Source organism: Anomaloglossus baeobatrachus, assembly GCF_048569485.1.
Source record: "Anomaloglossus baeobatrachus isolate aAnoBae1 chromosome 5 unlocalized genomic scaffold, aAnoBae1.hap1 SUPER_5_unloc_18, whole genome shotgun sequence".
Classification (NCBI taxonomy): domain Eukaryota; kingdom Metazoa; phylum Chordata; class Amphibia; order Anura; family Aromobatidae; genus Anomaloglossus; species Anomaloglossus baeobatrachus.
In genome coordinates, this window is record NW_027441793.1 from 599,781 (window position 1) to 622,871 (window position 23,091).

At 45.0% G+C, this 23,091-nt stretch overlaps 1 protein-coding gene across 1 annotated transcript; it reads left to right on the forward strand.

Moving 5' to 3' along the window:
- Positions 1-1,053: 1,053 nt before the first annotated feature.
- Positions 1,054-21,190, forward strand: LOC142258919 (uncharacterized). Its single transcript, XM_075331475.1, has 2 exons — positions 1,054-1,234; positions 18,608-21,190. The coding sequence occupies exons 1-2, from the start codon at positions 1,054-1,056 to the stop codon at positions 20,326-20,328; spliced, it is 1,902 nt and encodes a 633-aa protein (XP_075187590.1). The 3' UTR covers positions 20,329-21,190.
- Positions 21,191-23,091: the final 1,901 nt, after the last annotated feature.

Here is a 23,091-nt window from a genome sequence, read left to right on the forward strand (position 1 = left end):
TGTGCTCAGTCTTGTTTTATCCTCCAGTATTATATGTGTTATACTTGTGTAATGAGAGCGGTGGAGATGGCAGGATTAGAGCTGATCATAGATGGGACTTCTCCATCTGTCTGTGACTTTTACAATATTTGTTTCAGGGGGAAGATCTGCCCCATATTAATACTACAGAGACATATGTGAGGGGTGATGAGCGGAGTAAAGAGGAGACTCCTACAGATAACCGCCCAGGTGAGTAGTAGATTGAAACCTTCTCTCATTTTCTTAGAGAGGAGAACATTAGCAGAATTTATAAATAATTCTTATTGTTTATGGTTCAATAAGTTGTTATTTCGTTATTCAATAATTATTTTTTGCAATCATGTATTTCAATAAAAAATAAGAGACAGAACAACATCGTACAAATGGTGCTAGGGGGCAGGAAGAAGAACACACACCGTGTAATATATAAAGCTATGTGTATGTATGTGTGTGTATGTACAGTATGTGTGTATGCCCGCTAAAGGAATCCGCACCGTCGCATTTACAATCACGAAAGTTTGCACAGACGCCTCATGTTACTCAGTCTATGGGGAATGGGTGATGGTACAATAAAAACAACAGTGACATGGCAGAAATAAGGACATTGCTCAACACATTGTGCAGGCAACTCATGGGACACCCTTAACACATGCCACCCAAATCCTTTACCACAAGAACCTGTTATGTCCTATGAAAATCTTTCTTCATTATAAGGTATATCGACCAAATATGACATCCTTAGTTATCAGCAGCTGGAACATTCAAGGATTGAATGCCTCAGCTTTTGGGTCCAAGACAAATGATCCAGACTTCAAACAAAGGCTAAAGAACATTGACATCCAGATCCTTCTGGAGACATGGGCACGGACAGAGGAGGAAACCCTGGCACCCATAGGATATAGGGAATTTTCTGTCTCCGCCCAGAAAAACAAGAACACAAAACAGGGCCGCTGCTCAGGGGGCATACTAATATGGTACAAGGAGTAGATCAAAGATCACATCAAGGCAGTAAAAAGAGGAGAAAGCCATATCTGGATGAGGATAGGCAGCTCCATCCTTATCGCTCAGCAGGACATCTGCCTCTTCGCAGTCTACATTCCTCCATCAGAATCCCCATACTATAAGCCGGACATCTATGAGGACCTACGGAGGGATGTAACCCAATTCCAGTCCAAGGGCAAGGTTCTCATCTGCGGAGACCTCAATGCCAGGTCGGGTACAAAGAAGGACTACCTGTCACCTGACGGAAATACATATGTAATGGGAGAGGGGCCCTTCTACAATGACTCAGTAAAGACAGCAAGCAACAGCGTGGTGACAGAGTGGTGAATAAAAGCGGCAGAACCCTGTTGAACCTGTGTCGGAGCTTGGGGTTATATATAGTGAGTGGGCGCATCAGGGGGGACTCATTAGGGAGATTTACACTAAACTCCCACATGGGCAGCAGTGTGGTGGATTATGCAATAACAGACCTGGACCCAGCAAAAATAAATGCCTTCATAGTCACCCCCGAAACTCACCTGTCAGACCACAACCAAACACTGCTGTACATGAGATCCACGGACAAGCAACACACCGATAAGCCCCACCTGACCGGTCTCCACATTCTGCCACCATCCTACAAATGGCCTAAACAGTTATTCACTGTATACACAAACATGAGCAACAGAACCGAGATCCTAGAGCTACTTGTAAATTTCAACACAAGACGCTATACATCAAACCAGCAAGGAGTCAACCGGGCAGTGAATTACTTTAACAACATCCTATATACCATGGCAGAGCTAGCAGGTGTCAGAAAGACCAACCCCAAGAAACCTACAATTAAACAAGGCCAAAAAATGGTTCGACAAAGAATGCAAGTCACTACGCAACTCCCTAAGGGTAGCCTCAAACCAAAAACACTGAGACCCCAACAACAGGGACCTAAGAGGGGCCTATGACACCCTACAGAGGCAAGCGCATTCTCAAGGAGAAAAAAAGAGGCACATCACGCAAGAACTACAGAAGCTTGAGGGCACCCTCCAGGATAACTCATTCTGGAAAACCTGGAGTCATATCAGCACAAAGTCCAAGCATAGCACCCTCCACATCTAAAATGGCAACATCTGGCACAGCTACTTCAAAGGCCTCTACAAGAATATACCAGAAGAAGACCTAACCCCAGAACAGGAGCGCCTAACTACTAAACTCAGGGACATGGAGGAGACAATCAAAGACTCCCAAAATCCTCTGGACATACCAATCAGGGTGCTGGAAATAAAAGACAATCAAATTTATGAAATGCAAGAAGGCCGCGGGCAGTGACTGCATCCTGCCAGAGATGATCAATTACAGTTCCCCAGATATACATGCAGCACTGGCTAAAACTATTCACCCACGTCCTGAGTGCCGGCTATTTTCAAAAGAGCTGGAATCAAGGTCTCATAACGCCCATCTAAAAGAATGGAGACCGATATGATCCAGCAAACTAGAGAGGGATCTGTGTTAACAGCATTCTGGGAAAACTGTTTAACAGCATTATTAATAAAAGGATCATCACCTTCCTCACCCAGCGGGACACCCTCAGCAGAAGCCAAGCTGGGTTCATGCCAAACCATCCCACCACGGACCACATTTACACCCTGCAAAGCCTCATCAAGACCCACGTCCAAGGCAAAAAACAGGGGAAAATATTTGCATGTTTTGTGGACTTCAAGAAGGCCTTTGACTCAGTGTGGCACCCAGGCCTGTTCCTTAAACTCCTAGAGAGTGGAATAGATGGCAGAACCTACGACGTGTTCAAGAGCTCATACACTGAGAACCGATGCAGCGTGAAGGTGAACGTAAAGAGGACGGCCTTCTTCTGGCAGAGTCGCGGGGTTAAGCCTGCTTTACACGTTGCAATTTTGCATACGATATCTTATGCGATTTGCAATGCCAACATCGTATGTGTGTCACGTTTAATTTGTTGAACGTGCCGCACAAACGATTAACCCCCGTCACACGTACTTACCTTCCATACGACCTCGATGTGGGCGGCAAACATTCACTTCCTGGAGTGGGAGGGACGTTCGGCGTCACATCGACGTCACGCGGCAGCCGGCCAATAGAAGCGGAGGGGCGGAGCTGAGTGGAACGTAAACATCCCGCCCACCTCCTTCCTTCCGCATTGTGGGCCGGGAGCCGCAGGACGCAGGTAAGATCTGTTCATCGTTCCCGGGGTGTCACACACTGCGATGTGTGCTACCCCGGGTACGATGAACAATCTGACGTGCAATTCTAGAGAAAGGTACGATGTGTATGCGATGAACGTTTTAACGTTCAATCGCAATCGCACGTACCTGTCACACACTGCAATGTAACTTACAATGCCGGATATGCGTCACTTACGACGTGACCCCGCCGACACATCGTAAGATACATTGCAGCGTGTAAAGCAGGCTTTAGATAGGGCTGCAGCCTGAGCCCAACTCTATTCAATATGTGCATAAATGGACTGGCCTCAGCCTTGGAATCCTCACCGGCCCCAGGTCTCAGCCTGCATGACCAAGAGGTGAAGATCCTGTTGTACACAGATGACCTCCTGCTGCTTTCCCCATCCAAGAAAGGCCTCCAAGGTAGCCTGGCTGTGCTAGAAACATTCAGCACCACATGGGCTTTGCCCATCAACCAAAAGAAGACCAAAGTCATGGTATTTCAGAAGAGGAATTCTAACGAAACCTCCACTCCCTCCCTCATACTAAATGGCACCACGCTGGAGAAGACCAGCAGCTGCAAGCAGCAGAGACCTTGAAAGGGAAAGCATGCAGAACCTTTTATGCTATCAGAAGACAACTGAACCACCTCAAGCCACCGGTGAGAGTCTGGCTCAAGATATTTGACAGCATCATCACACCTATACTGCTGTATGGCAGTGAGGTATGGGGCCCAGTGACCTATCCAGACCGGACAAAGTGGGATACCAGCCTAACCGAAGTCTTCCATCTGGAGTTCTGCAAACATTCCTCCATGTCCATCGCAGCACCTCAAACATAGCCTGTCGGCAGAGCTGGGCTAATTCCTCTTATGGCTCAGTATACACAAGCGGGCGCTATCACACCAGGCGCATATACAGAACAGCAACCCCATCATAAAGCCCTGCTGAGCCAGAGCCCAGAGCAAGCCAGGAACCCCGGCAGCCAGTACAGCCAAAGTCAGCAACACACCCTGACAAAAGCCCAAATAAAAGAGATCTCAGAGCTGCAAGATGCAATACATACAGGACTGGAAGAGTAAATTAGAGAACTCCCAGAAACTCACCATCTACCGGTCACTGCGGAGGGACTACACTCTGGCCCCATACCTGGAAAGGTTACGCCACCCCAAAGACAGGCAGACCCTGAGCCTGTACAGACTTCGTGCCCACAGCCTAGCGGTGGAAACAGGGTGGCACCGACAGACATACAAGCCGCAGGCGAATAGACTGTGCCAGCACTGCCAGCAGGGGGCTCTGGAGGACGAGGCGCATTTCCTGCTGCACTGTAACAAATATTCAGCAGTGAGGGCCTCCCACTTCCAGAAACGTAACGCTCATACTCCGGACTTTCCATCCATGGACGAGGAGAGGAAACTCTGCATCCTACTGGGGGAAGAAGAATCAATGGTGGAGATCGCCACCCAATATGTCTCCACATGTCATAAGCTGAGGGGAAATAAAGACCTCCAAATTGACCATCATTTCCCAAATTGTGGCTCCAACACCCCATCCCCACAACCCTAGAAAATAGAAAAAGTAGTTCAGCTCACCCTTCCTAAAGTCCAGGTCAGGATCGGTGTTCGTGCACGGAGCTGCCCTGGCCTCAGGCAGAACACAGACAAGAAAACTAGAGTATGATCTCCAGCACTTCAAAGAAGGTTAAAAATATTTATTGAGGTTCTATTAAAAAAGATCCATCGATCATGAAAACCAGTGAGGGGGGACACATTAAGAGAAATCCAACATGTTTCAGCTAGTAGAACCTTATTCAAGGATTGCACTTACATGTCTATTGTGCACACAGATATACTGAAAAGTTTCACTTGGAATAGAAAGGAACCTGGAAACAATTTCCAGTAATTGCTAGTAGAAAAGTCTCTATAGCAAGCACCTGAAAAAATGCATGTATGAAACGCCCAAGTAAAGTGAATAGGTGCATATAGGTGCATGCACACATAGACAAGAAAAAGGATGTATATATAAAAAAAAAAAAAAAAAACAGATAAAAACGAAACATATATATAATACAATACAAAAAATACATTCAGTTATATTGCAACAACCCTAAACCACTCCCCTGTCACATTTCTTTTCTTGCTTTGGCAATACTGATTGTATTTTGGTCTTGCCAATAAAGCCTATTTGATTTTGATTTGATTTGATTTGATTTGACAGACCTGGGAAAGAGACAGACCCGGGAAGGAGACAGACCCGGGAAGGAGACAGACCCAGGAAGGAGACAGACCCGGGAAGGAGACAGGCCCGGGAAAGAGACAGGCCCGGGAAAGAGACAGGCCCGGGAAAGAGACAGACCCGGGAAAGAGACAGACCCGGGAAAGAGACAGACCCGGGAAAGAGACAGACCCGGGAAAGAGACAGACCCAGGAAAGAGACAGACGGGGAAAGAGACAGACAAAGACAGACGGGGAAAGAGACAGACGAGGAAAGAGACAGACGGGGAAAGAGACAGACGGGGAAAGAGACAGACGGGGAAAGAGACAGACGGGGAAAGAGACAGACGGGGAAAGAGACAGACGGGGAAAGAGACAGACTGGGAAAGAGACAGACTGGGAAAGAGACAGACTGGGAAAGAGACAGACTGGGAAAGAGACAGACGGGGAAAGAGACAGACGGGGAAAGAGACAGATGGGGAAAGAGACACACAGACAGAGATAGAGAGACACAGAAAGACTGATACAGAGACAGACAGAGATAGACACAGAGGCATAGACACACAGAGACAGACGGGGAAAGAGACAGACAGAGAGACAGACAGAGACTGTGAGAGAGACTGAGACAGTTACTATCCCGGGCAACGCCGCGTACTACAGCTAGTAAAACATAAAATAGGGAAAAACATTAGAAAGCACAATAGGGGAAGAAAAGCAGTAATTCAAGTACAAAAAGCCTTATATCATTACGAGATGTAACATGGATTGGTTAACCAAGTCCCAAAGTGAGGAGAGCTAAAGGAAGACCGGGGTAACCATGTCCTCATATTCATAAGACTCAGAACGGAGACAATCATCTGAAATTATTACATTTTCCATCTGAATTAAAAAGTCCACAGATTCAGCCCATTCCAGCCTAGAGCGGAGAGGACGATCTCCAGTGTCTAGGGATGACTTACCTCATTGTTGTCAAAGATATTCAGTAGAGACCTTTCTTGATGGACGATATTGACATTGGTAATTTCTGAAAGTAACGCTGCTTCTGGAAAGTTCTGTAGTATTGTAGCAAAGAGTTTATTAAAGAGGTCAAATACTCATTCACAACTTGGCCACCCAATATTGGTCATATTGCCCACAGCTGAATCACACCTCCAACACTTATTAGATGTACCAGGTGTGAGGCAGTGCTCACTGAATGTATTGGCGAAAACTTGCTTGACAGCTAAAATGAGGGACAGGAACAGTTTCTATGTCCAAGCACTTTATTTAAGGCACACTTTCACTGCTTTCCAGCCACGTAACAAAGCGTTCCCTCAGCCATGCAGAAATATACAGTAAATGTTCAACAGTGCTTCATTCGCGGTTACGCCTGCACGGCATTGGATATACCAGCAGTGGTATCCTAGTGGAAGTATCGCACTGACCACTCACTGACATCAGTCAGTACACAACCCCTTGTGTGAGGTTGCCTTTTCTGGAGCTTGAACCGGGCTCCCTTTGACACCTAGGAAGACTGCCTCACTGAGATCACCAACCAGGAACTGTTTCTTGCTCTCAGACACTAACTCCGGTCATGCCAGATCCCCAGGAGGACTCCAACTTTCTAAGCACTGAGCGACCACATGTTTCATACTCCTGGCCTCCTAGCCAGTGACATCAGGAAAAACTGCAGCCGGCTCTCGCCCACATGGTCTGCTCGCAGGGGGCCTCCAGGAAGTGAACTGCTCCCAGCAACACAGAAACCCAGGGACCAAATAAACAGCCTCATAGCAGACCAAACACACCTATGGGTGGAGGTGTGTGAATATCCAGACCCATCCAGCACGGTGGCTATTCTTCAAGGGACCCTGACCCTGGCGCCACATGTCCACGAGAGAATGTAGCTGCGGATTTTTCTGCATCAAAATCTGCAGCTTTCCCGCAAAATACGCACCTTTGAAAAGGTGCGGATTTGCCGCGATTTACCGCGAAATTGCAGCGATTTTGGTGTAGATTTTTTTTTTTTCCCCAATTTTAAAGCCAAAATCCGGATGAAAATCCGCAACAATAATTGACATGTTGCAGATTTTTCCGGATGAAAATCCGCACGAAATCCGCTGCGGAAAAATCCGCAGTGTGGGCACAGCATTTCCAAAATGCCATAGAAATGGCTGGGAAGTACCTGAGCTGCAGATTTTAGGGAAATCCGCGGCTTTTCCGCAAGAAATCCGCGGCAAAATCCGCGCATTTTCTGCAGCATGGGCACATAGCCTTACAGTACCAAGACTTGTGGAACTTCAAGTCCCATAATAAACATTTACAGGTGTTATATTGGAGAGGGCCTCCTCCACTGCGATACATAGCGACCATTTACAACATAGGTGATTGCTACTTCTCACAGGGAACATGATGAATACGCTTGGGGCTCTGATACCATCTGGACAAGATCTTATAGTTTGTCTCTTGGATATGACAAGATACGGAGATCTTATGAGTAAGGGTAAAGATCTCATCCCACTCAGCAGGAGAAAATGATCTATTGAGCTCCCGATCTCAAGCCGCCTGAAATGGAACCCGAGAATATAAGTTTCTGCCTCCCTCAACAACCTATTCAGCAGAGAAACACAATGAGAAGAAGCTTCTTCTTTGATGCAAAGTTTTTCAAATAAGGTTCTCAGCCAAACCTCTTGACATGGGATTGAATGGAAGACACCAAATATCTGACCATACTCCATCCAGGCCTGACTGTAAGAGAGACCTGGCGATATTAGGTTCTCAATGGGCTGCAAGCCTAGGGCTGAAGTATCATGCCTCATCTGGGAGATAGGATTTTCAACAGATTCTAGGAATCTAAAAGTATTAGCATCCTGCAAATCCCGTATGAATGGAGGCATAGGGCCAGGTATAGAACAGATAGTATATTTATTTTTCTGATTTATAAGATGCACTTTTCCTGCGAAAAATTTGGAAGGAAATTGAGGGGTGCATCTTATAATCCAAATGTTGGTTACCAGGGATGGTGGAGAGGGGTCGCAGGAGCAATACTTCGGGCGCTTTTCTGGAGCTGCGCTGTGCTGGGGCTGCAGGCTGAGGGTGGTGTGCCATGCTGGGGCTGCGGGAGCCATCCTGAAAATATCGGTGGTGCGGACTTCAAAATAATGGGCCCAGAGTCGGCACGTGTGCAGATGGAGCTCTCTGTTCAAGATCTCATCTATACACACGCCACCTCCGGGCGCCATTTTCCTAAAGTCCACTGCTGGGAGATCAATGGGCCGGAGGCGGCGTGTGCGCAAATGAGATCTTGAGCCGAGAGCTCAAGCTGCGCACGTGCCAACTCCATTATTTGAAGTCCGCATCACCGGGATTTTCAGGACGGTGCCTCAGCACCCTCAGCTTGCAGCCCCAGCTCTACTCAGCTCCCTCGTCCTGCACCCCCAGCACAGCGCAACTCTAGCACAGCTCCCGCAGCATAGCCCTATTCCACCACCTCTTCTGTCTCCTGTGTCCCCGCTCCACCACCACTGCCGCCCGCTCCCAGTAAGACACCACCAAATTGTAAGATGGACCCCATTTTTTGTTTCCCTACTGACTGGTGAATTGCTGCTGGGGTCACAGGTTTATGATGAACTATCACAGCCGCCTCAGCCATATAAAAAATGGTGGAACCTAGCCTCACATGCAAGATAGCTCTAGCTTTGCCCCAGTGTTATCAGTCTTTGTGCATGGTGTTGTTGGAGAACTATTGTATGCTATTTGGTGTGCTGTGGAAATATCCTTATTTGTTTATTTTCTCCCTGAGCACATATTGTCTATTCCCCTGTGTGTGCTTGCAGTGAGTTTGAGTCTTGGTTTTCCCCTGTCTTTCGGTATTTGTGGGATTCTTTACTTCTGTTCCAGCCCTCCCCTGGAATGTTAGACCAGGGGTACTCAGGAGTGAGGGATACACTAGCGGTCCAGACCTTGCCGCCATCTGGTGTACCTCTGAAATAAGGGACAGTTTAGGGCTTCTAGTCTGATGGACAGTTGAGGTGCCCCTACTCCTGGTTACTGTGTCATACCCATGACAGTATAAAAGCCTGAACCTCAAGGTTCCACAAATGAACCTCGAAGAAAAAGATTTAAGTTTTTGAAATATCTGGGGGGGGTACTGGAAGAGGTAACAGATCCTTGGTAAAATGTCCATCTTCAGGATATTAACCCTCCCGAACCATGAAACCGAGAGCCCAGAGCAGTTCAATAATTCGCTTTTAATATTACGTAGAAGAGATAAACAATTGAGAGTATTTAGTGATCCCAAAATATTTGATATGGTCATTCTGGCATTTAAAGGGAAATGTAAAACAAAGGTGCAAGGCTTCGACTCCCGGAATATTTATACCTTGGTTTACCCATATTTATTATTTGCTAGATCAATATTATGTTGAGAAACAATGTTTCCCTCAAATACCTTACGTTGGCAATAGTGCCTGTGAGAGGTGATGTCAGGTTAACAGGAACTTGACGTGACATCACCGGATCCCCAAGGTTACGGAGCCCGGGGGTCAGGTGATGGGGAACAGCGGTCCGCAATAGCACCTCTCACAGGCACTATTACCAACAGAAGGTATTTGAGAGAAACATTGTTTCTCAACATAATATCGATCTAGCAAATAATAAGTATGGGTGAACCACCCCTTTAACACTGGAAGTCTCAGAGAGGGGTCATTTAACATTTCTACCATTGGAACCCTATGGAGCTCGAAATTCCTGGGACTTCTAGTGTTAATGATCTCTGGTTTAGAAATATTCACTTCACAGTTGGATAAAAAAATAAAAGCTTTTAAATTCTGTCTAGAAAAACGACCATTGTAATGTGAGGTTGATTTTGTTTTCTGCTTATTTAAAAAAAACAAACAAAAAAACAGAAATTTGTCAAAATTCTAAGAATTAATAAGTGATCTAACATTGCATTTAGATGCTCTTAAAACAAATAGTGACATCACAACATATAGTCAATAAATAGTTTTTACCGTATTCTGCTTTAGTCGAAGTGATTATCTTGACCCCACTGGGATTCTCTAAAAATTAGCACATAGTGGATGTTGTACAGTGAAGATTGCAAATCTGCCATTTTACGGTCCGACACATAGTGTCCAGCTTGTGCACCACCGAAAATATTTCTGTGGGTTCTTCCCTGTGGCAATGCTCAATGTGGATACTAACAGTGTTGGATTGGACCATTGCAGGGCTGAGAAGCATTGGGTACATTTGCCTTTGGGATTTTGCTGGATTGGATTGAAGCCATATTTATAATCAAAAGTCTTTCAGCTACAATCATTGTGGAAACCATCCATTTTTTCACTGACCGAATAGATTTTTTTCCATTCACCACGACAGCGCCACCAGAGAGATGGGTCCACCCATCATAGGACAGGAAACCCACTGAAATAAAAGGGCGGCTCCTCTCTCTCGCATCAGTTTTGGGAGATGGGTCTCCCAAGATGGGACACCCAGAAGAGCTGTGGTGCTGCCACAGTGAAGGACATCGTTTCACTCTGGAATCATCCCAGGGACAGGATGGGAGACAGGGGTCGATCATTTTTTTTTTTTTCTTCCCCTGTACATTCACTTACCTGCTCGGCGTCCAGTGACTGGCCCTGCAGTGTACACTTTGTGCAGAATTATTAGGCAAGTTGTATTTTAGAGGATTTATTTTATTATTGATCAACAAATATGTTCTCAATCAACCCAAAAGACTCATAAATATCAAAGCTTAATATTTTTTGAAGTTGGAGTGTTTTTTTTTTTTTAGATTTGGCTATCTTAGGAGGATATCTGTTTGTGCAGGTAACTATTAAGGGTACTTTACACGCTGCGATATCGGTACCGATATCTCTAGCGAGCGTACCCGCCCCCATCGGTTGTGCGACACGGGAAAATCGCTGCCCGTCGCGCACAACATCGCTAACACCCGTCACATGGACTTACCTTCCCTGCGGCGTCGTTCTGGCCGGCGATCCGCCTCCTTTCTAAGGGGGGGGGGTTCATGCGGCATCACAGCGACGTCACACGGCAGCCGTCCAATAGCAGAGGAGGGGCGGAGATGAGCGGCCGGAACATGCCGCCCACCTCCTTCCTTCCTCATTACCGGTGGACGGAGGTAAGGAGATGTTCGGCGCTCCTGCGGTGTTACACATAGCGATGTGTGATGCCGCGGAACGAGGAACAACATCGCTACTTACCAGACGATTTTTGGCAAATGAACGACCTCACATATACCAACGATTTTTGTCTCTTTTGCGATCGTTTAAGGTCGCTCCTGCCTGTCACACGCTGCGAAGTCACTAACGACGCCGGATGTGCGTCACAAACACCATGATCCCGACGATATATCGTTAGCGATGTCGCAGCGTGTAAATTGCCCTTTACTGTGCAGAATTATTTGGCAACTTAATAAAAACCAAATATATTCCCATCTCACTTTTTTATTTTCACTAGGTAAACCAATATAACTGCACAATATTTAGAAATAAACATTTATGACATGCAAAAACAGCACTCCAAAAAATTAGTGACCAATATAGCCACCTTTCTTTATGACACTCAACAGTCTACGATCAACATTGCGTGCAGCAGCCACCACAGCCTCCAGACACTGTTCCGAGAGGTGTAATGTTTTCCCTCCCTGTAGATCTCACATTTTATGAGGGACCACAGGTTCTTTATCGGGTGCAGATCAGGTGAACAAGGGGGCCGGTCATTACTTTTTCACCTTTTAGACCTTTACTGGACAGCCATGCTGTGGAGTAGTTGGATGCATGTGATGGAGCATTGTCCTGCATGAAAAACATATTTTTTTTGAACGAAACCGACTTCTTCCTGTACCACTGCTTGAAGAAGTTGTCTTTCAGAAACTGGCAGTAGGTCTGGGAGTTAAGCTTCACTCCATCCTCAACCCAAAAAGATTACACAAGTTCATCTTTGAGGATACCAGCCCATACTAGTACCCCATTTCCACCTTGCTGGCGTCTGAGTCGGAGTGGAGCTCTCTGTCCTTTACTGATCCAGCCTCTGGCCCATCCATCTGGCCCATCAAGAGTCACTCTCATTTCATCAGTCCATAAAAGCTTTGAAAAATCAGTCTGAAGATATTTCTTGGCCCAGTCTTGACGTTTTATCTTGTTTCTTGTTCAAAGGTGGTGGTTTTTCAGCCTTCCTTTCCTTGGTCATGTCCCTGAGTATGGCACACCTTGTGCTTTTTGATACTCCAGTAACGTTGCAGCTCTGAAATATGGCCAAACTGGTGGCAAATGGCATCATGGCAGCTTCACGCTTGATTTTCCTCACTTCATGGGCAGTTATTTTGCGCCTTTTTTGTCCAACATGCTTCTTGAGACCCTGTTGGCTATTTGCCATTAAACGCTTGATTGTTTGGTGATCACGCTTCAAAAGGTTGGCAATTTCAAGACTGCTGCATCCCTCTGCAAGACATCTTACAATTTTGGACTTTTCAGAGCTCGTCAAATCTCTCTTCTGACCCATTTTGCCAAAGGAAAGTAAGTTGCCTAATAATTAAGCTCACCTTATATAGGGTGTTGATGACCACACCCCTCCTCATTACAGAGATGCACATCACCTGATTTACTTAATTGGTAGTTGGGTCTCAAGTCTATACAGCTTGGAGTAGGACAACATGTATAGAAAGTATCATGTGATCAAAATACTCATTTGCCTAATAATTCTGCACACAGTGTATATGTCGGGATGGAGTCAGTGGCGTTCCTGTCTCGGTGCCAGGTGGCTGTCCCTGCAGGAGTTGCCATTCCATCTTCCACCTGTGCCCCTGTTCGGTGCCCGGTGGCTGACCCTGAAGGTGGAGCGAGGCGGCGCAGGGATTCCATTGCGGTCAGGTTCAGAGTCCAGCAGTGACGTCAGTGGTAAACAGGAAGTCGCCTCTGCGCATGCGCAGTGGACGGCAAGATGGCGCTGCCCACCACTTCTGTGCCTCCAGGACATAAAAGGAAGAAGAAGGCTTTCTACGGAGCTCATCCTCTGGATTTACTATGGAGGAGCTTCAGGAAAAATCCCAGGAGCGTGAGCTAACTTAGAAACGCCAGCAGAAGCAGGCACAGCATCGTGGGAGCGGCGGTAGTCTCTTCAGTCCCGACAAGAGGTCTTCAGCGTCCCGCAGGAGTCCAAAGGGACCCGCTCGTTCGCCTGACCCGGTATCGTATGGCCAGCGTTGGGTGAGTGTCTTTTGTGGTTATCTATTTCCAATAATAGGGATTCCCTTCTTCCCTGCATTCTTAGGACAAACCTAGGAATAGGTCAGAAAAAACTAAGCACAAGGAATGTGCTTTAAGGCCTTGTCACACACAGAGATAAATCTGCGGCAGATCTGTGGTTGCAGTGAAATTGTAGACAATAAGTGCCAGGTTTGTGGCTGTGTACAAATGGAACAATAACTCCATGATTTCACTGCAACCACAGATCTGCAAAAGATTTATCTCTGTGTGTGATGGGGCCTTATGTAAATCCCCGCTACCCTCTGACAGTCAGAAGAAGTTGTGTAACTTCTGTATCCAGAAGACAATTGCAGAAGAGGCACCGGACATTGCGACTAATCTCAAGGAGGTGATTAGAGCAGAGGTCAGGGAGTCCCTGAAGGGGTTTTCTCTGCCTACCATTCCTAGCACCTCAAGTAAAACCAGGGTGCAGGATTGGGAGTCTGGAGAGGCTTCTGACTCGGCGTCCGGTTCCTCCTCATCTTCTCTGGTTTCATCTTCCGAGGACGATGTTGGGGGCAGACCTTGTTTTCCTGCTGCTGAAGTTAATCACCTGGTAAAGGCTGTCAGAGTTACAATGGGTCTGGTAGAGACAAAGGATCCAGAATCTGTTGAGGATCTGATGTTCAGAGACCTGGAGCATAAGCGGCAGCGCTCCTTCTCTCTCCATGACAATGTCAAGAGATTGTAGCAGACCAGTGGGAAAAACCGGATAGGAGAGCTTAGCCTCCTTCTTTATTTAAGAAGAAGTACCCCTTTCAGGAGTCCGATTCTTCCTTCAAGGACAATTGCTGTAAAATACATGTGGCGGTGGCTAAGACAGCGAGACAGTCTTCACTGCCATTTGAAGACCTGGGTTCCTTGAAGGAGCCACTAGACAGAAAGGCAGATACTTATCTCCGCTCCGCTTGGAAGACTGCCGCGGGAGCACTTCAGCCGGCAGTGGCAGGTACCTGTGTAGCTAGGTCCCTGATGGTCTGGCTACAGCAGCTGGAAGATCAGATTACAGAGGAGGCCCCGCGGGATCAGATCTTCGCTAACATACCTCGATTCAAATGAGCCGCTGCTTTTTTTGGCCAACGCATCAGCAGATACCCTTCATTTATCGGCCAAGTCAGCGGCTTTGTCCAACTCAGCAAGGCGATCGCTCTGGTTGAAGGGATAGCCGGGAGTCTCGCAGTCAAAGTCAAAGCTATGTGCTATGCCTTGCGAGCGGGAATATCTCTTTGGTAAGCCGCTTGATGAAATCCTAGAAAAGGCGGGAGATATCAAGTATGGATTTCCCACCTTTTCCTCTGCCCCCTTTAGGAACCGCACATTAAGGAGGAAGGGATTCGGCAAGGGGAAGCAACCCGCGTCCAAGGAGGGGTGGAGAGACAAGAAGAGGAAGAGATCAGGCTTCAAGTTCAGACCTCCTACGGACGATAAGAAGCCGGCTCGGTGATACTTCTGTCCCGGTGGGAGGTAGACTCTCCTCCTTCCACCCAGCATGATGCAACATCTCGTCCAGTTCTTGGATTGTTGGATTGTTAAAGATGGGTTACAACTGCAATTCCATTCAACCCCCCTGGGGGTCATTAATAATTACATTGCTCGGCAGGTCAGAAGAAAAACCGCTTGCGTTACAGCAGGAGGTAGTGGGCCTTCTCAGGAAGTCTGTTCTGGTAGAAGTTCCCAAAGGAGAAGAGGGTTCCGGGTTTTATTCTCCACTGTTTCTAGTGAGAAAACCAGATGGATCATTCCGGACAATTATCAACCTGCGTAGTCTCAACACACATTTGGTGTATCATCACTTCAAGATGGAGTCAGTGAAATCGGCCATAAAACTACTGTTTCCAGGGTGTTTCATGGTGGTTCTGGATCTCAGAGATGCGTACTATCATATTCACGATTCCCATCATTCCTCAGAGTAGCCCTTCCAATCAGGGTTGTGATACGACATTTCCAGTTCAGAGCCATTCCCTTCAGGTTGGCTATGGCCCCGAGGGTCTTTACCAAAGTGGTGACAGAGATGATGGCACACATGCACGAAAAAGAAAACCTCATTGTCCCATACCTAGATGATTTTTTAATAGTGGGGAATTCAGAGGTAAACTGCAGGTCCCAGATTCTGGCGGTGATCTCTATCCTGCAGGAATTAGGTTGGATTTTGAATCTAGAAAATTCAAACCTACAGCCCTCCACGAGACAGGTTTTTTTGGGCCTCATTCTGGATTCTCGCTCTCAGCTCTGCCTCCTACCTGAGGAGAAAGTATCATTTCTCAGGACACGGGTCTCCTTGGTCATCACAAACCCAGTTCTCAAAGAGGCCATGTCACTACTGGGATCCCTGGTTGCATGTATCCCGACAGTTCCCTGGGCACAGTGGCATACCCGGGTACTTCAAGAGGAGGTGTTGAGGGCGCAGAGATTATTGGGAGGGTGTTTGGACAGGCTCATCACCCTTTCTTCCCGCACTCTTCGTTCCCTCCGCTGGTGGGTGCAGGTTCAGAATCTGTCAGCTGGGGTTCCCTGGTTGCTTCCACTTTCGGATATCATCACGACCAACGCCAGCGCACTGGGCTGGGGGGCTCATCTGAGAGATCAGGCGGTGTAGAGTCCCTGGAGTCCTCTAGAATGTTGAGGCTCCTCGAACGCAAGGGAATTATGCGCAATTGGGAAGGCTCTACATTCCTTTTTTCCTCATCTGGTGGGTACACATGTCAGAGTACTCTCAGACAGCAGAGTGGCAATCTCGTATATCAACCACCAGGGGGGCAAGCGGTCTTCTTCCCTGATGGGGATAATGAACACTATATTTTCCCTGGCTCAAGGTCACCTTTCCTCCCTTACGGCACTTCATATTCGGGGGGTGGACAATGTCACAGCCGACTTTCTGAGCAGGAGTCGAATACGGCAGGGGGAGTGGTGCCTGAACGAGGAACTCTTCCACCAAATAGTACGTCTTTGGGGGGTGCCCGACGGTAGACCTCTTTGCAACCAGATCCAACAGAAAGGTAAACTAGTTCTGTTCCTTCAAACCCTCTAGACAGACCTTGGGCAGTGGACGCATTCCAGGTTTCATAGGAAACCAGTCTGCTTTATGCCTTCCTACATATTGCTTCCAGCAGTCTTGAAGAAGGCCTGGGAGGACAATGCCAGACTGCTCCTCATTGCTCCCTTCGGGCTCAGGAGGCCTTGGTTTTAAAGGCTCCAGTGGATATCAGTATCGGACCCTTGGATCCTACCGGAGAGGCCAGATCTCCTCCTCTCCCAGGGCCCTCTGAGTCACTCTCGGGTTTTGGGCCTTCATTTGAGAGCCTGGAATTTGAGAGGCGATTGTTAGAGGATCGAGGGTTCTCTTCTAATTTGATTTCCACTCTCTTGCGTAGTAGGAAACTGGCTACCAACAGGATTTATGCAAGAGTATGGAACAAATTTCTTTCTTTTCCCGGTAACAGTCCAGTAGGTTAGCCCCCGGTGGGAGATATTCTAGAGTTTCTCCAGAAGGGTGTTGACTTGGGGTTGTCAGTAAGCACCTTGAAGGACCAGGTATTAGCATTGGCGGCGCTATATAATTCAAACTTAGCAGGCAATAGATGGGTTAAGAGGTTCATCTCATCCTGTCAGAGGGCCAAGCCAGTTCCCAGTCTAAGTTTCCCTCCTTGGGATCTCAATCTAGTTTTGGATTCCTTAACAGGGCCCCCCTTTGAACCCCTTTCACAAGCTACTATTAAGTTCCTGACTCTGAAGGTTGGATTACTGGTTGCCCTTAAGTCTGCTCGGAGAGTTAGTGATCTTCAGGCCCTTTCTGTAAGTCCCTCTTATACTCAGTTCTTTGAGGATAGGGTCCTCCTTCGCATAGACCCTGCTTATTTACCCAAAATAACTAGGCCTTTTCATCGCTCTCAGGAAATTGTCCTACCATCCTTCTGCCCGACACGTAGGAACCCCAAGGAGGAAAGACTACAAACATTAGCTGTTAGCAGGGTGTTAAGCCATTACATTGAGGTCACCAGGCCTTGGAGGAAGTCCCAGGCGTTATTTCTTTGTTTTCAGGGTTCTAGGAAGGGGTGCTCAGCTTCCAAAGGCACGATAGCTAGATGGGTTAAGGAAACTATTAAGGTAGCTTTTGTAGCTCAGGATAGGCCTATTCCACAAGGAATTACAGCTCATTCCACCAGGGCTGTGGCAACCTCTTGGATCGAGAGAGCGGATGTGCCTCTGGATCTAATATGTAAGGCTGCAACCTGGTCCTCTCCAACGACCTTTTTTAATCACTATCGTTTAGATTTGTCAGCCACGGTGGATTTGACCTTTGGTAGAAGGGTGCTAGAGGCTGTGGTCCCTCCCTGATGTTGTTTATCCTAGGAATATCTCCGGTGGCGCTGTCGTGGTGAAGGGGAAAATCTTAAATTACTTACTGGTAATGATTTTTTCCAGAAACCACGACAGCGTCACTGCTTCTCACAACTTTCAATTTCTTCTTCCCCCTGCGGGATTATGGATATCCACGGTCCGACGGGTGTATAATTTGAGGTGATGGTATGTTAATTTCTTGTTTATTATGTTTCTGGTATTCCTCTTTGAGCTCTGTAACTAAACTGATATGAGAGAGAGGAGCCGCCCTTTTATTTCAGTGGGTTTCCTTTCCTATGATGACCTATCTCTCTGGTGGCGCTGTCGTGGCTTCTGGGAAAAATCATTACCGGTAAGTAATTTAAAAAACAAATTCTGTAGAATTTTGGCTTATAAAACATTATTTGGTGTCTTATTATCCAATATTTTGGAGGAAAAGTGAACAAAGAGGGTTGAACTCCATGGTCTACTAGTTCCTGCTCCGAGGTCTACTGTTAGATTGTGTACGGTCTTTGTTTTAGTAAATTATTAAATTTTGCTACCTAACTTGCAAACTATTTAGCTATTTCATAAATTATATCCTTAAGTTTTATGTTAAAAATAATTTTTATTCTTGGCAGATGACTGTACCAGGAGATCAGATGGACAACTGACATCTTCAATTTTTACATCAGATGACCTTGATATCACACAAGATATAACTGAAATGAATGCAACTATTCCAAATACAGCATCATCCCTTCATAGCAAAGATCTGTCATCTGATTCTATTAAACAAGTATTACCTTCTGATTTATCACAGACTATTAACAGAAATAAAAGTCACAAAAGAGGCATTAAAAATGAAAGAAGTGCTCTTCCAGCAAAGAAGCCATTTTCAACTTCAGAATATGAAAAAATCCATCAAAATATTCACACAGGGGAGAAAAAATGTTCTTCAGAGTCTGTTCGTTACCAGAGAACTCACATGGGGGAGAATCCATATTCATGCTCAGAATGTGGGAAATGTTTCATAAATAAGTCAGCTCTTGTTGCACACCAGAAAATTCACACAGGGGAGAAGCCTTTCTTTTGCTCAGAATGTGGAAAATCTTTTAAACAGAAATCAAATCTTGTTACACACCAGAGAACTCACACAGGTGAGAAACCTTTTTCATGTTCAGAATGTGGGAATTGTTTTACACGTAAAGTACTTCTTGTTATACATCAAAGAAAACACACAGGGGAGAAGCCTTTTTCATGTTCAGAATGTGGGAAACATTTTAACCAGAAATCAAATCTCGATACACACCAGAAAACTCACACAGGTGAGAAGCCTTTTTCATGTTCAGAATGTGGGAAATATTTTGCATATAAATCATGTCTTGTTATACACCAGAGAATTCACACAGGTGAGAAACCTTTTTCATGTTCAGAATGTGGAAAATGTTTTGCACAAAAATTGGATTTTGATACACATCAGCGAACTCACACGGGGGAGAAGCCATATTCATGTTCAGAATGTGGGAAATGTTTTGCACATAAATCTTATCTTGTTAAACATCAGAGAACTCATATGGGGGAGAAGCCATATTCATGTTCAGTATGTGGGAAACATTTTAACCAAAAATCAAATCTTGATACACACCAGAAAACTCACACAGGGGAGAAGCCTTTTTCATGTTCAGAATGTGGGAAATGTTTTGCACGGAAATCACATTTTATTTCACATCAGAGAACTCACACGGGGGAGAAGCCATATACATGTTCAGAATGTGGGAAAAGTTTTATAAGTAAATCAATTCTTGTTAACCACCAGAAATTTCACACAGGGGAAAAATCTTTTTCATGTTCAGAATGTGGAAAATGTTTCACACATAACTCTTATCTTGTTATACATCAGAGAACTCACACTGGGGAGAAGCCATATTTATGTTCTGAATGTGGGAAATATTTTGCACATAAATCTTATCTTGTTAAACATCAAAGAACTCATACGGGGGAGAAGCCATATTCATGTTCAGAGTGTGGGAAATGTTTTGCACATAAATCTTATCTTGTTATACATCAGAGCACTCACATGGGAGAGAAGTCATATTCATGTTCAGAATGTGGGAAACATTTTAAACAAAAACCACATCTTGATATGCACCAGAAAACTCACACAGAGGAGCACCCTTTTTCATGTTCAGAATGTGGGAAATGTTTTACATATAAATCAAGTCTTGTTACACACCAAAGAATTCACACAGGGGAGAAACCTTTTTCATGTTCAGAATGTGGAAAATGTTTTGCAGATCAATCAAGTTTTATTAGACACCGAAAACTTCATAAAGGGAAGAAACCCTTATGTTCAGAATGAGGGAAATATTTTACACACAAATGGCATCTGAACACAAAATTTACAAGGGTAGAAGCCATTTTCATACCTAGAAGGTGAGAAATGTTTTACTTAAACATTTGTTGACCATGTAGAAAAATTCACATGGAAAAAAAACATACATTTTACAAACTGAACAAGGAAACACAAAAGAGACAGTAAAAAAAAAGCAAGTAAATAAACAAGAAAAGCAAAGCACAATAGAAGTTACATTAGAATTACAATAGATACAGGTAGTAATAGACATCGGTTTTCGAAAAATTAAATAAAAAGCAATATTCTATGTGTATTGAACATTTCACATTGTTATATATTTACAGTATATTACAAAAGTGAGTACACCCCTCACAATGTTCTAAATATTTTATAACTTTTCATGGCACATCACGGAAGATTTGACAGTTTGATACAATGTAAAGTCGTCCATTTGCAGGAAAAAAGGAAAAGGAGCGGAAATTTCTATAGTGATCAGCGAAGAGAATAAAAAAAACCCTTTTTTGTAAACACAATAAAAACTTCAGTGATGCAAATTTATCTTTAACTTTACTGCAGCTTTCAGCCTTAATTTTCTCAATTCAGAAATATCATTCTGAAATTTCTACAAGTTGTCGATCAGGATGGCACAGTCCGTAAGATAATTTTGAAGGATGTACATGTGTTACCCGAAGGGGTCTATACTGGGAAACATGTTCTCTCCAGTGTAATCCCCAGTCATAAACCATCAATCATTCACTAGCTTAATACTAAGGGTTTCTTTAAATCTCTATGTCCCAAATGCAATATATGCAGATTTGCAGAAAATAAAAAAACTTTCTTTTTTCGTTCCCAAGATAAGGTATACAGTCTGTCCACCGCCATTAACTTGAGAACGGCGGCAGCTATAGGCATAGAAGTGGTGTCTAGGTATAGTAAACTAGCCATGCGCTACGCAATGAAACCACCTGTAGTAGCCACCTGGTGGAAAACAACAGAGTTAGCATTTTTATCTCGAAAACGGAATGAGAGAGAGAAAAAAGTGAATTACAAAGTTGTAGGGCATCATCAATTCAATACGAATCGACACCTTGCATACAGAAATGCTATGATTAGAACGTGTAAAACTCACAAGGCTGTGGACGTGAAGTGATACCTCATGGAGACCTTCCTACAAGTCATTGGGTATGGTGGCTGCATGGAGTGGCCTCCACGCTCACCTGACCTGACCCCATTGGACTTCTTTTTGTGAGGTCACATCAAAGAGCAGGTGTATGCGACCCCTCCACCAACATTGCAGGACCTATGATGACGTATCACAGATGCTTGTGCAAATGTGTCACCTACCATATTGCACAACCTGCAGCAAGATACAGTATGCTGTCCAGAGCCCAGATGTGCATTACAGCTGACGGGGGACACTTTGAGCATCAAAGTTAAATGAGCGCTATATGCGTGACCAGCATTCAATGTTTTGGGGAGGAGGGGGTCATAGGTTTCATATCATAGCATTTCTGTATGCAAGGTGTCGATTTGTATTAAATTGATGATGCCCTACAACTTTGTAATTCACTTTTTTCTCTATCTCGTTCCGTTTTCGAGATAAAAATGCTAACTCCGTTGTTTTCAACCAGGTGGTGCTATAGGTGGTTTCATTGCGTAGCGCATAGCTACTTTACTATACCTAGACACCACTTCTATGCCTATAGTTGCTGCCATTCTCAAGTTAATGGCGGTGGACAGGATATGGGTGGACACACTGTATAACATGAAATCTTCCATAATTGCAATTCCCACCATGTAGTTTTATGGCATCATCTGCGTGTGACATGCAGGACATTGGTCGGACTACAAGAAAACTAAGAAGGAGAATTGCGGAAGACTTATGAAATACTGAGAATAAGATTCCACTTACTCCGGAGCAGTCAAGCGCCTCAATTCGCTCCATGGAAGTGATACATCCAGACTTCACTTCTATGCATTGGAAAGAGTGCCATGCCCGGTTAAAGGCGGCAACTGGAAAAAATCTTTACTTTTACCAGAGGCATTTTGGAATTACAGTGGATCCTTGGTTTAAGAGTAACTTGGTTTGAGAGCACTTTGCAAGAGAAGCAAAGCTTTTATAAATTTGTAACTTGGTTTAAGAGCAATGCTTTGCAAGAAGAGCAAATACTCACCGTGCACACTTCTGGTTCTGTCCTTTGACCACGCTCTGACCCGTTCTGGAGGTAACTTTCTGCACATATGTACTATATACAGTATACCATTGTACAGTACAGTATATACTATAGAGCATGTCTATCAATTTGCATTTGTGGATATAATGTTGTACTTTCTTTCTACTAACCAGTGCAGCACATTGCTTATACTCTACCTCTCGCACACCAACAATTTTATTGTAAGCTAAAGTGCAGTTTAATTTGTCTTTGTTTTTTTACTGTACAGTATTTTGTGTTAGACTACGATAATAATTTTATATGAATACAGTACATTATTTTGTATTACTGTAATAAGTTTGTATAAATACAGCAAATATTTTGGGTTGTGGAACGAATTGCCTGCATTTCAATTATTTCCTATGTGAAAATTCACTTTTCTATAAGAGTAACTTGGTTTAACCGCTTCAAGTCCACCGACGGTAGATAAACATTCGCATCTGCCGGGCTTTGTGCAGAACTGACGTTTATCAATGGTCTGTGGTCAGGAGGGTATCGCGCCCCCCTGCATTCTGCCATCACCGAAGACATCACCAGGATCTGATTGGATCAGGTC